This window comes from Rhineura floridana, chromosome 2 (genome assembly GCF_030035675.1).
Source record: "Rhineura floridana isolate rRhiFlo1 chromosome 2, rRhiFlo1.hap2, whole genome shotgun sequence".
Lineage (NCBI taxonomy): Eukaryota > Metazoa > Chordata > Lepidosauria > Squamata > Rhineuridae > Rhineura > Rhineura floridana.
The window spans coordinates 2,626,289-2,639,707 of record NC_084481.1 but is presented as its reverse complement, the minus strand read 5'-3'; the positions used below and the strand labels follow the sequence as shown (position 1 = coordinate 2,639,707).

The 13,419-nt window shown below is 44.8% G+C and overlaps 1 protein-coding gene and 1 non-coding gene across 2 annotated transcripts in view; both read left to right on the top strand.

Moving 5' to 3' along the window:
• ITGB2 (integrin subunit beta 2) overlaps positions 1–13,419 on the top strand; it is a 76,180-nt gene that overhangs the window by 25,488 nt on the left and 37,273 nt on the right. The window contains exon 3 of the mRNA XM_061607608.1: positions 11,670–11,730. Within this exon, the coding sequence (XP_061463592.1) occupies positions 11,673–11,730 (58 nt within the window). The 5' untranslated portion in view covers positions 11,670–11,672. The remainder of the gene's footprint in view (positions 1–11,669; positions 11,731–13,419) is intronic.
• On the top strand, positions 7,155–7,225 carry TRNAA-CGC (transfer RNA alanine (anticodon CGC)). Its single transcript has one exon. It is a non-coding gene; the product is annotated as a tRNA-Ala (tRNA).

Here is a 13,419-nt window from a genome sequence, read left to right as displayed (position 1 = left end):
CCAGTTCCTTCAGTACTCTAGGATGCAGTTCATCAGACCCTCCAGATTTGAACTTGTTCAAAGTGATTGGGTATTGCTTGACCATTTGTCTGTCAATCTCAAGCTGCAATCCTGCCCCTTCAACTTCATATTTGCGAGGAGGGTCATAGACCCTCTTTTGGGAGAAGATTGACTCAATGTAGGAACTGAGCTCTTCTGCCTTTTTTTTATAATCTTATCATTTTGCCATCCTCACAGAGTAGCTGTACCACTATTTATTTTCTCTGTCTTTTACTATGCATATTCCTGAAGAAAGCTTTTTTGTTGCTTTATCCCTCGCTAACCACAGCTCATTCTCTGCTTTAGCCTTCCTGACACCATCCCTGCAATTCCATGCTACCTGTCTGTACTCTTCCTTTGTGGCCTGGCCTTCCTTCGCCTTCGTGTCTGTGTCCTTTTTTGTTTTCAGGCCATCTATAAGCTTTCTGTGAAGTCACATTGGCTTCTTCTGCTGTCTTCCATCTTTTATCCTTGTTGGTATTGTTTGCAATGGTGCCTTTAGAATTTCATTTTTTTGAAACTTAACTCCCACCCTTCTTGGACTCTTTGCCATGGGATCTTGTTTATCATTGTTCTGAGTTTATTAAAATTGGCTTTCCTGAAATCCAGGACACACATTTGGCTACTCTCAGCTTTTGCTTCCTTTAAAATCAAGAACTCTAATATAACATGTTCCCCCAGAGTTCCCATAACTGCCGCTTCATCCACTAAGTCATCTCTATCGGCTAGAATCAAGTCAAGGATTGCTGATCCTCTAGTTCCTTCCTCCACTGTCTGTAGCAGAAGGTTGTCAGCAACAGAAGTCAGGAATCTTTTGGAGGGGCTCTGTTTGGCAGAATGCTGTCCATGCTATGTGCGCATGCCTGCCATCAACCAAGATGGCGGCCGTGGCTTCCCTAAGGGGCTGATGCCTCTGCTGCCATCTTTGTTGATGGAGCGCATGCATGCTATGTGCGTGCATACCTACCATCAACCAAGATGGCAGCAGGGGCATAAGCCCCTTAGGGAAACCTTGGTCACCATTTTGGTTGATGGCAGGCTTGTGCCTGCAGCGCAGCCAGCATTTACTTCAAGGGAGAGGTAGGTGGGGCATGCAAGTGGGCGTTGCAGGCCTGTGCGGTAGTAGGGGGGTGCCTGAGAGCTCCCTCTCTGCAGTCCGTGGCAGGGTTGGAAGCTGACACTGCCGCAGATAGCAGAAGGGAGCATAACCCACCCCCCTAAAGAGGGGCCCTTCAGGGTCCGACCTGGCCACCCTCTTGCGCCAGCCCTGTCTGTGCCCATTTATTTTAATACAGATGTCCTCAATGGGGCTACCAAGCCCATCCTCCTGTATTTCCGAGCAGAAATATATATATTTAACATATAGTACAACTCTGCCTCCCTTTCTATTCCTTATGTTCTTTTTGAATATCCTTCAACTGCTGCATTCCAGTCATGGGAGTCATCCCACCAAGTTTCAGTTATACCTGTCAAGTCGTATTTACAGTACCCTCCTGTATTAAGAGTTCTTGTCCTGTTTGTTTCCCATACTCTGGGCATTAGTATGTAGGCCCTGAAGATAATGTGACTTATGGTCTGGCTTCCTTCCTACATTTTCATGAAGACTATTATTGGGCCCCATTACAGCTGTTCTCTCAGTCCCTCTGCAGAATCCTTTGTCAGCTGTTACCTCCAAGTTTTGACATCCATGTCCATGCTGTGGCCAAACACATTCTTCCTGGCCCTTATGAGGTGCAACCACTCACTTTCCATCTTCAGGAAGTGTAGTCCATGGTCCCAGAATCAAAATCTGTCTTGTCAGCATGACTCATGATGGCTATATATTACTTCCCAAGCCAGAAGCAGCATGTCAATAAATACCAGGTGCTGCAAAACAAACAGCAGGAGAGAACTACCGTGGACTTCCCGTTGGGGCTTCCGATTGACCACAGTGAGAACAACATGCTGTCGTAGATGGATCTTTGTCCTGATCCAGCAGGGCTTTTCTTACTGTTTGTTTCCCCTGTCTTGTTTTTGACCCTGGGTAGAAGCAAAGTAGCTAGGGCAGCCTTTCCCAACCGGTGTGCCTCCAGATGTTGTTGGACCACAACTCGCATCAGCCTCAGCCAGCATTGCCAATGGGAGGCTGACGGGAGTTGTGGTCCAACAACATCTGGAGGCACACCGGTTGGGAAAGGCTGAGCTAGGGTGATAGAGTGAAAGCAGGTAACCCATGTGAGGGAGGAGAGTTCAGCTCCCACATTTGCCCACACTTCCCTTTGGCTCTTAAAACTGGTTAATACTGCATGCTAATGGATCCACGAGCTAGAGGGAGCCCCAGCTGACGAAGCGTCAAGGCCCCAGCTGACAAAGCGTCAAGGCGAGTTAAGCAGCAGAGCGAGTTCAGCAGCAGGACGAGGAGGCTCTGCCCTTCTGTTCCCTGACCTCAACGAAACCACAGTCTCCAACCTATTGACGTAATAAACCTTAAACAAAACTATGCAGGTAAGAAGCCAGCAGGCATGTGGGGGCTTTCCAGTGTTTTGCACAGCCTGCAGCATGTACGACTATCTGCCTGTTGGACAGCAGTCGTGGGTGTGCTCTCGGTGCAATGAGCTCCTGGCTCTCCGGGAACGACTTCATTTCCTTGAGGCCAAGGTGGCAGACCTGGAAAAGCTGAGAGAGGCAGAGAGGTGTGTGGAGGAGGCCTTCAGGGACGTTATAGCTGTGTCCCACTCCAGCGATGATAGCTCTCCTGCTATCATGGAGAACGATGGTCTCGGGGAAGGAGAGCATCCAGCTGAGAAAGAGGGAAACGATCCCTTAGAAGGGACCCATTCCTTGGGGGATGAGCAGCTATCCTCTCGTGCCAAGGATATATCTCCAGGGGGTGGAGGGATCCTTGTAGTGGGTGATTCGATCATTAGGAACATAAGACAGTGGGGTGTGTGATGGGCGTGTAGACCACAAGGTGTTTTGCCTGCCTGGTGCGAAGGTTGCGGATATCGCCCGTCGTTTAGATAGTTTGGTAGACAGTGCTGGGGAAGAGTCAGTGGTCGTGGTGCACGTTGGCACCAACAACATGGGGAAATGCAGCCGTGAGGTCCTGGAAGCAAAATTTAGGTTGCTAGGTAGGATGCTGAAAGCCAGGACCTCCAAGGTGGCTTTCTCTGAAATGCTACCGGTTCCACGCGCAGGACCAGCCAGACAGGCCCAGCTTTGCAGTCTCAATGCGTGGATGAGACGATGGTGTCGGGTGGAAGGGTTTAGATTTGTTAGGCACTAGGGAACATTTTGGGACAAGCCGGGCCTGTACAAAAGGGACGGGCTCCACTTGAACCAGAATGGAACCAGACTGCTGGCACTTAAAATTAAAAAGGTAGCAGAGCAGCTTTTAAACTGACTGAGGGGGGAAACCCGATAGGAGCTGAGAAAGGTCCGGTTCGGAATAAACCTCCCCCCTGGGATAAAAACCAAAGAAATGATGAAATTTTAAAAGGGGTAGGCCTAGAAGTAGGCATTGTGAGAGCAGGGGCACAGGATATAAATTCAGAAGAGCAAAATTACCACAGGCCAAACCACAAGTGCCAAAGACACTTGAAGAGAGACACTGCTTACAAGTGCCTGTACGCTAATGGTAGGAGCCTGCGAACCAAGATGGGAGAACTGGAGTGCTTGGTCTTAGAGGAGAGCATTGATATAGTGAGCATAACGGAGACCTGGTGGAATGGAGAAAACCAGTGGGATACGGTTATCCCTGGATATAAACTATATCGGAAGGACAGGGAAGGACGTATTGGTGGCGGAGTCGCTCTATACGTGAAAGAAGGCATTGAATCCAGCAAGCTTGAAACCCCAAAAGAGGCAGACTTCTCCACAGAATCGTTGTGGGTGGTGATACCATGCCCCAGGAGGGACTTAATACTGGGAACGATCTATCGTCCCCCTGATCAAAATGCTCAGGGAGACCTTGAGATGAGATATGAAATTGAGGAAGCATCCAAACTAGGAAATGTGGTAGTAATGGGTGACTTCAACTACCCAGACATAGACTGGCCGCATATGTGTTCCAGTCATGACAAAGAAGCAAAGTTTCTAGATATTCTAAATGACTATTCCCTAGACCAGTTGGTCATGGAACCGACCAGAGGGACGGCAACCCTGGACTTAATCCTCAGTGGGGACCGGGACCTGGTGCAAGATGTAAGTGTTGTTGAACCGATTGGGAGTAGTGACCACAGTGCTATTAAATTAAACATACTTGTAAACGGCCAATTGCCAAGAAAATCCAACACGGTCACATTTGACTTCAAAAGAGGAAACTTCACAAAAATGAGGGGATTGGTAAAAAGAAAGCTGAAAAACAAACTCCAGAGGGTCACATCACTCGAAAATGCTTGGAAGTTGTTTAAAAACACTATATTAGAAGCTCAACTGGAGTGCATACCGCAGATCAGAAAAGGTACCGCCAGGGCCAAGAAGATGCCAGCATGGTTAACGAGCAAAGTCAAAGAAGCTCTTAGAGGCAAAAAGTCTTCCTTCAGAAAATGGAAGTCTTGTCCGAATGAAGAAAATAAAAAAGAACACAAACTCTGGCAAAAGAAATGCAAGAAGACAATAAGGGATGCTAAAAAAGAATTTGAGGAGCACATTGCTAAGAACATAAAAACCAACAACAAAAAATTCTATCAATACATTCAAAGCAGGAGACCATCTAGGGAGGCGATTGGACCCTTGGATGATAAGGGAGTCAAAGGTGTACTAAAAAATGATCAGGAGATTGCAGAGAAGCTAAATGAATTCTTTGCATCTGTCTTCACAGTGGAAGATATAGGGCAGATAAATGAACCTGAACTAACATTTGCAGGAAGGGATTCTGAGGAACTGAGACAAATAGTGGTAACGAGAGAGGAAGTTCTAGGCTTAATGGACAATATAAAAACTGACAAATCACCGGGCCCGGATGGCATCCACCTGAGAGTTCTCAAAGAACTCAAATGTGAAATTGCTGATCTGCTAACTAAAATATGTAACTTGTCCCTCGGGTCCTCCTCCGTGCCTGAGGACTGGAAAGTGGCAAATGTAACGCCAATCTTCAAAAAGGGATCCAGAGGGGATCCCGGAAATTACAGGCCAGTTAGCTTAACTTCTGTCCCTGGAAAACTGGTAGAAAGTATTATTAAAGCTAGATTAACTAAGCACATCGAAGAACAAGCCTTGCTGAAGCAGAGCCAGCATGGCTTCTGCAAGGGAAAGTCCTGTCTCAGTAACCTATTAGAATTCTTTGAGAGTGTCAACAAGCATATAGATAGAGGTGATCCAGTGGACATAGTGTACTTAGACTTTCAAAAAGCGTTTGACAAGGTACCTCACCAAAGACTTCTGAGGAAGCTTAGCAGTCATGGAATAAGAGGAGAGGTCCTCTTGTGGATAAGGAATCGGTTAAGAAGCAGAAAGCAGAGAGTAGGAATAAATGGACAGTTCTCCCAATGGAGGGCTGTAGAAAGTGGAGTCCCTCAAGGATCGGTATTGGGACCTGTACTTTTCAACTTGTTCATTAATGACCTAGAATTAGGAGTGAGCAGTGAAGTGGCCAAGTTTGCTGACGACACTAAATTGTTCAGGGTTGTTAAAACAAAAAGGGATTGCGAAGAGCTCCAAAAAGACCTCTCCAAACTGAGTGAATGGGTGGAAAAATGGCAAATGCAATTCAATATAAACAAGTGTAAAATTATGCATATTGGAGCCAAAAATCTTAATTTCACATATACGCTCATGGGGTCTGAACTGGCGGTGACCGACCAGGAGAGAGACCTCGGGGTTGTAGTGGACAGCACGATGAAAATGTCGACCCAGTGTGCGGCAGCTGTGAAAAAGGCAAATTCCATGCTAGCGATAATTAGGAAAGGTATTGAAAATAAAACAGCCGATATCATAATGCCGTTGTATAAATCTATGGTGCGGCCGCATTTGGAATACTGTGTACAGTTCTGGTCGCCTCATCTCAAAAAGGATATTATAGAGTTGGAAAAGGTTTAGAAGAGGGCAACCAGAATGATCAAGGGGATGGAGCGACTCCCTTACGAGGAAAGGTTGCAGCATTTGGGGCTTTTTAGTTTAGAGAAAAGGCGGGTCAGAGGAGACATGATAGAAGTGTATAAAATTATGCATGGCATTGAGAAAGTGGATAGAGAAAAGTTCTTCTCCCTCTCTCATAATACTAGAACTCGTGGACATTCAAAGAAGCTGAATGTTGGAAGATTCAGGACAGACAAAAGGAAGTACTTCTTTACTCAGCGCATAGTTAAACTATGGAATTTGCTCCCACAAGATGCAGGAATGGCCACTAGCTTGGACGGCTTTAAAAGAAGATTAGACAAATTCATGGAGGACAGGGCTATCAATGGCTACTAGCCATGATGGCTGTGCTGTGCCACCCTAGTCAGAGGCAGCATGCTTCTGAAAATCAGTTGCCGGAAGCCTCAGGAGGGGAGAGTGTTCTTGCACTCGGGTCCTGCTTGCGGGCTTCCCCCAGGCACCTGGTTGGCCACTGTGAGAACAGGATGCTGGACTAGATGGGCCACTGGCCTGATCCAGCAGGCTCTTCTTATGTTCTTATGTTCTTATCTACCACTGCCATATGTGGGCTCAGGGAGCCTGCTAGAAGGGAAGACAAAAAAAAAATCCCTTTCCTGGGGGATATGTTCCATGTTCCCATTTGGATGCTGCAATACCCAACTTGAGATGTACTTTACATGTCAGATGCGAAAAGTAGCTGTAAGAGTTGTCCTTTTATCAGTGTTATAGCACCATGAATGGGGAGAGGGACAGTGAAATCTCCCCATCTCTCCTCAGCTCCTTAGACAGATACAATAAAAGCTGTCATAGATATAACAAGCAAAGGTAGCTACATTGATTTGAAAGAAGAAAATCCCCCAAACCCACAGTTGGGTAATACTTTGATTGGGATCAACCAAAATGTCACAACAGTGCAGCAAGCTTTGACAAGATGTTATGCAAAGCAGGGGGTGAAGCCAGGGCAAGGAGGGTGGGAGGATGAGTTAAAAAATGAGGCTGACGTTGCAACCATGAGGTTGGTTGTACACTCATGGTCAGCTTGTAGACACATTGGGGAAGGGCCATAGCTCAGTGGTAGAGCTTCTGCCTCGCATGCAGAAAGTCCCAGGTTCAATCCCTGGCATCTCCGGGTAGGTCTGGGAGAGCATCTGAAGGGGCACAGGTTCCATGCCCTTGGTTTAAAGAATGGGACAGATCCTGGGTTACAAGCCAGATTTTAATTTCTCAGATATAGGGTCAGCCATTGTTTTTTCATCCAGAATCTTACATGTGTAACCCGGCATCTGCAGCACTTGTGAGGGAGTTATTAAGTTTGCAATCTGCATTTTAGAACAGAAGGGAACAACATCACCTTAATTTCTGAACTTTTTTTGTTTTCATTTTTCCTCTTCCTCCATCCTCACCTCCTGCTTTGTGCAACGTCTTGCCTGCTGAAGAGTTTTTGAGAACTTGAAAGCTTACCACTTTTGTGACGTAGATATATTGCTACACAGTTACACCAGAAATATATTTGTGGAAACCAGTATGCTTTTCATGGCTTTTTGTGGTGACTTTTCCCCCCTATAAATATCTGTACCATCTATAACAGCAATGTACTTTGTTAGTCTCTGTCGCTTTGAGGTGCATACACCTAATTAGAGTTTTTTTACAGAAATACATAAAAAGCAATGCATCTTTCCTTTCAGCACAAAATGTCTGCTAGTTCCCTCTTATATCAACAGCAAGAGATGTATACAAGCATAGTATAGGAGCAAAGAATAGTCTCGATTCAAACAGGGGCCACCCTGCTTTTTGCCTGCTTTTTAAAGTACATACACATAAAGTCCTGAGATGTGTGCTAGAGAGGCAGAACACACATCCTTCAAAAATAACATGTAAAATACCAAAAGTTTAGGAAAAGTGGGATATTGCTGCAGGGGAAGGATGGTGGTTTGTTCATATTCACCACTTTAAAAATGTGGTATAGCAAGAAAAAAACTAAAAATTACAAAACAAAATGTATAAACCTTTGAAAAATATCAAAAATTATGTGGACATGGAGGGGAACAATTGTTTCTCATCATCAGGGATGTCACAGATTCATCCACACTATGCAGATCACGCCTGATGAATTAGTAGACACTGCCTGAGGGTAGACAGAAGAACTTGCACTATAGAGTGCAAGGAAAATAAAATGTTCCTGCAGTGGAGGCACAGCCTAGAAAGGCAGCACAGCTATATGCCCCAGCACAGTGACATTTGCTCGACAAAATAATTTACAAGACTGTAATCGGTGTTCAAAAAACCAAAAGGAAGAAAAGAGCTATCTGACCAAGGCTTAAAATCATACAAATTTCCTTAGCTTTGTCTTTGGAAACACTAGCTTTCATCGGCAGTCTGCCTAGGCTGAGAAGGATCCTCATGTATGTCTTGTAAGGCAAATAGACATAGCACTGCGGTAGCATCGGACATGAAGGAGAACTCCTTGGTTTGTTTCTTACTCTTTTTTTATTCTTGCCCTCTGCAAAGGATGGCATTTCACACTGCTCTAGAGAGTTCACAAAGTGCTTCACATGCGTGCTCTTGTTGGAATCCTTACAGAAACTCTCTAAAGTAGGTCCATATTTTTATCTAGCCGTATTGCAGATGGTTGGGACTGAGCCTGAGAGACAGACTTGCCTCAAGCCACCCTAACGATTTAATGACAGAGGTGACAGTTGAACCAGGGACTTCCTGAATCATATAGCTCACTGTTTTAGCCACAGAGCTTAGCCACTGCACAAAGTGTCAAAGACACTTGGAACATATCAAGACTGTTTGTATTTTTTTGGAGGGATTCAAACGCATACTGGAACTTTAGGTTTCTGCACTTAAAGTGGATTAAAGCACCCTAGCAATATAAATCCACTTTAAAAATATGACTTTTTGTGGTTTGAAAAGTGATGGGGAATTGCATTGAAAAGTGTGAAATGAACAAATGACTAATTGGAAGCCAGGTAAAGACTCTGCAAGCAACTCAGGATTAAGTCTCAATAAATAGGTCATTTGGAGGGGCAAATGCTGGAACTGGTTCTTTTGTGCCTGGTTAAACCGCCTGTATTATTTTTAGTATGCAAAGATGAGTGTTGGGCACAGTTTGAATTGATGGCTGTTTGTTGTGCTGCTGCAGAGGCTGCCTTCTATGCAAGTGCCTGCATTGTTTTCTTCCAGCCATGTTTTTGGATTCAGTCTTTCAAGTAAATTACCGGGGTTGTTAACTGGCAAATGTTCCTGTCTTCTTGCATCGATATACAGCTGTTTTCATATTTTACAGTGCAATCCTGTACATGTCTCCACAGAAATAAGTCCTGTTTTTCTCACTGGGGCTTATTCTTACATGAGTATAGGAGTGCAGTCTTAGACTCCAATCATCTCTATGTCTCAAGTCTGAAACTTGATACCCTAGTTTCCTCCATTATTGGATTATGATACTGTACTGGTGGAGAGTGCGCTTCACTAGGGCCAGCGCTAAAGGGCAGCCAGGTCAGGCCCTGGCCGAGGGTTCCTGGGGCCACAGGGGCCCCTCAATAGGGTGGGGAAGGAGTAGCGCTCCCCTTCCGCTATCTGCGGCAGAGTACTGCTGTGGATCGCAGACAGAGAGCTTCCCAGCTACCCACCCATTTGCTGGCTCCACCTACTTGTCTCTCCTGTCTTTTGCGGCTGCATGGGCAAGGCTGCCATTAACCAAGATGGCGGCCAAGGTTTCCCTAAGGTGCTGATGCCCCTACTGCCATCTTGGTTTATGGCAGGGATGCGCGTGCATAGCATGCATGCATGCCATCAACCAAGATGGCGGTGGAGGCTTCAGCCCCTTAGGGAAACCTTGGTTAATGGCAACCCAGCGTGCAGAGCTGCAAAAGACAGGAGAGACAGGTAGGTGGGGTGGCCGTGTGTGTGTGTGTGTGCGTGCCGGGGCCTGGGACAAGCTGGTGCCCAAGGGCCTGATATGCCTGGCGCCAGCACTGCCCTTCACCATTTTTGAAGCCAAACAGGAAGTAAGACAAAAGCACTGAACATCCTGCAAAGTGCACAGGTACCAATCTAAGCGATTTCTGTGAAATGAGCCAGCCTGGCTGTTCCCCTCATCATTGCTTTTAGCCAAAGAGTGAAGTTAGGGATGTGATTGATAAGTATGTTATTTGGACACCAAGCAGTAGGAATCCCTGGGGTCATAAAGAGCTGCTGTTTTCACATCCCATTTAGTGCAATTCTCCTGCTTCTGTGTTAGTCTTTTTTAGTCCTTGGAATCTGTAGTTTGCTCTTCCTTTTCCCCTAGCAAACAGGATTCATCTTCCCTGTGGCGAGTTCACCTGAGATCAGGTAGTGCCTAGATATTATTTTCTGCAAATACTATAACACAATGAGTGTGGGTGAATGTTAAAGAATCCCCCAGCCAAAAGGCCAATGTAAAAACTTTGCAAAGAGGCTTAGGTACGTCCCCTGTTGTGCAGGAGTTAAAGACCAAGGCTTCATTAAGAATTCACTATATAGTTAACTTACAGTACAATGGTATACATGCCTACCCATTGTGTTTAATGGGGCTTACTCCCAAGTATGTGGGTACAGGATGGCAACCTAGGGTTTACTTTAAGGTTGGTGTTGGGGGGAAAACAGGGTTCATGTGCCTTTAATAGCTGGATACTGTGATGGTTGGTGGGGGAAGGACCGTCCCAGGAACCAATTCTCCACCCTGGACAATTGAACCTGGCAGAATATCCTTCCCTGCCAAGGCTGTGCACGCTCACAACAGCCCTGCAGTGTAGGTAGCTGCCACCACCTCTTATCCTGGTTAACCACTCTGAGCCAAGGGGAAACTGAGAGCCCAGAAAACTTGCCCAAAATTCCAAAGGCAAGAGCCAAAGAGACACTCATCTTGGAGCCTCAGGCAACCCCCCAATTTACACAGTAGTTGTGGTCAATAGTCAAGCCACCAGGTTTAGAACTAACCTTCTCCTGAAATGAACACACACTAGGGTTGCCAGGCCCGGCCTCCAAGAGGTCTTCTGTATCTTTAGAAGTTATGCAGAGGGACGGGAGAATTCCACCTTGTGGTTTTTCTCATTACAGAGTTGCAAGAACACCTGCACTTGGCTGACTTTCTCTTCTCCTAAAGATACAGGTTCAGTCTCAGGCCCTGAACCTGGCAACCCTATTACATGCAAAGTGAGATGAAACAGTCTAATAGAGCCTGGATAAAGGAATGTCTACATATACAAAGAGCACAAACAATTAGGGTATAATCATGCTTCTGGTGGTTTATCTAGGAAAATAGTTTGTTTTAAGAATTTATATTCCAGTCTTTGATATAAATATTTCCGGAGTTGTTAACAATAAAATCAAAAGGCAGCAAATAAAACCTGTCTAATTAATACAGTAATACCTCAGTTAACAAATCCTCCAGGAACTAAGCTCCTTTTAAGGAAGCCTTTTTTTACGGTGAAACTGATAAGCTTTGCTTTGCTATGGAAAACTAGTCTTTGCTGTGTCTTTGCTTTACAAGTCATATTACAGTTCTTGAGTGTAGTCATTTCATTGTGTATTATTACATTTCACAGGAAATGTTTCCCAAAGGCTTCCTTTTGCTATCCGGATCTGGGCTGCTGTTCCTGACAACAGGTACCTGTGTGGTTCCTTGTATTAGTGAATAAAGCTGGGAAACTGTTGTAAGCAAACAACAAATGTTTTATTTGAATTTAACACAAAGACCTCTCATTATCAAGCTTCTAGCTTCTGCTGTTTCTTTCTCTGCTCTAGCCACACCCCTTCATTCCTTGTTCTTTACGGACTAGATCTTCAAGGAGCCTTACTCTCCCAGTACGGACACAGAAGAATAGCGAGATAATTTTCATTAGGTGGGCAGAGACAGAAATGGGGAGTGGGCAGAAGGGTTGGGGCATCGGTCACTATAAAAGAGGTTTCTGAGGGGGAGTTTTCATAGGTAATGACAAAAATAAACCCCAATTTATGAATTTGATTAGGAACTATAACTTGTAAAGTTTACAAAAAAGCAATTCTATTTAAAATACAAAATCGTTGTGTAAATTAAATAACAGTGACTAGGAAGTAAATGTATATTGCACAAGTCATCCTACCATAATGATCTGAACAGTTAATAAAGTCTAGTGTGCCATGATTTCTCTGCAAACTTGCAAAGGAACTGTTCACTTGAAATTACTGCAAATATGGTACTTTCAAAAGCCAAGATTACTAAGTTTGCTTTTCTCTGATGAAGCATTGAATGCCTGTATGGTGTGTCAGCACATGTGTCAAAGTTGAGAATGAATTTTCACACACAACTGTAGATGCACCAAAGGCAAGTCCTGCAGCATACAAAGTGTATGTGCGTGGAAAGGCTTCCTTGCACAGGTACAATCTTTTAGTAAGGTTGTGAACTGTGAATTCAGTTCTTCTAAGGCAGCTGCTTCCTGGAACTAACTACCCTGGTCTCCTTTGCCATGCTAAAAAAGCAAGTAAAAGAAATTTCACTTTAAAAACTAAATTAATACCTATAAACATCACTTTTCATAAGGAAATACTTGACAGGATCTATGTATCTCTCTGAACTACACATGCTAGAATTAACAGTACAAGCAAACAGCTGCTAACATTGCTTCCGATATCTCTACCAGCAAATCTCACATGCCCTATTTTGGTAGTACATAGGTTCACATGAGAAAAAATAAATAAGGTGAATTATTTATAATGATCATTTTTGAACAGTTGGGAGGAAGTCTAGAACTCTTACAATGAAGGCTCTACCCATATCATACTCTTCAAAACCATTTTGAAATGGAACCAGCTTGAAAGGATGTTTTTTTCAACTTTTCAAACAAAAGAATAAATGCCCCCCAGACATGCACACACACACACACACACACACACACACACACACACACAATTCCAGCTCCCCATTGCCTGGGCAAGTTAGAAAGGTCTCATGAGGCTTCCTGGGCCTGGAGAGCCAGCTCACACCTCTCTGCTTCTTCTCAGGTCCTGCCCTGGACTAGGCAGGGCTGCTGCACAGTCTATGCCCAAAAGCCAAGGCCCATCCATGAGATGTACTAATAACACCCACCACCTCCAGAGGCTGCCTGAGCACTTCCCCCTGGGAAGGGAGAGATGCTCTGCAGTGGATAATAATACTGTCCTTCCTGCCTTTCCTTCCCCCAGTTGCAAACCCTTTCGCTTGCCAACTCCCTTCCTCATCCATCCAGATTTGTGTTCACTTCATTCACACTTTTAACGCTTATATTTGCTGTGTTCACATTCCTGTGGTAACTTTGCCCTCCCCCTCTCTTTAAATGC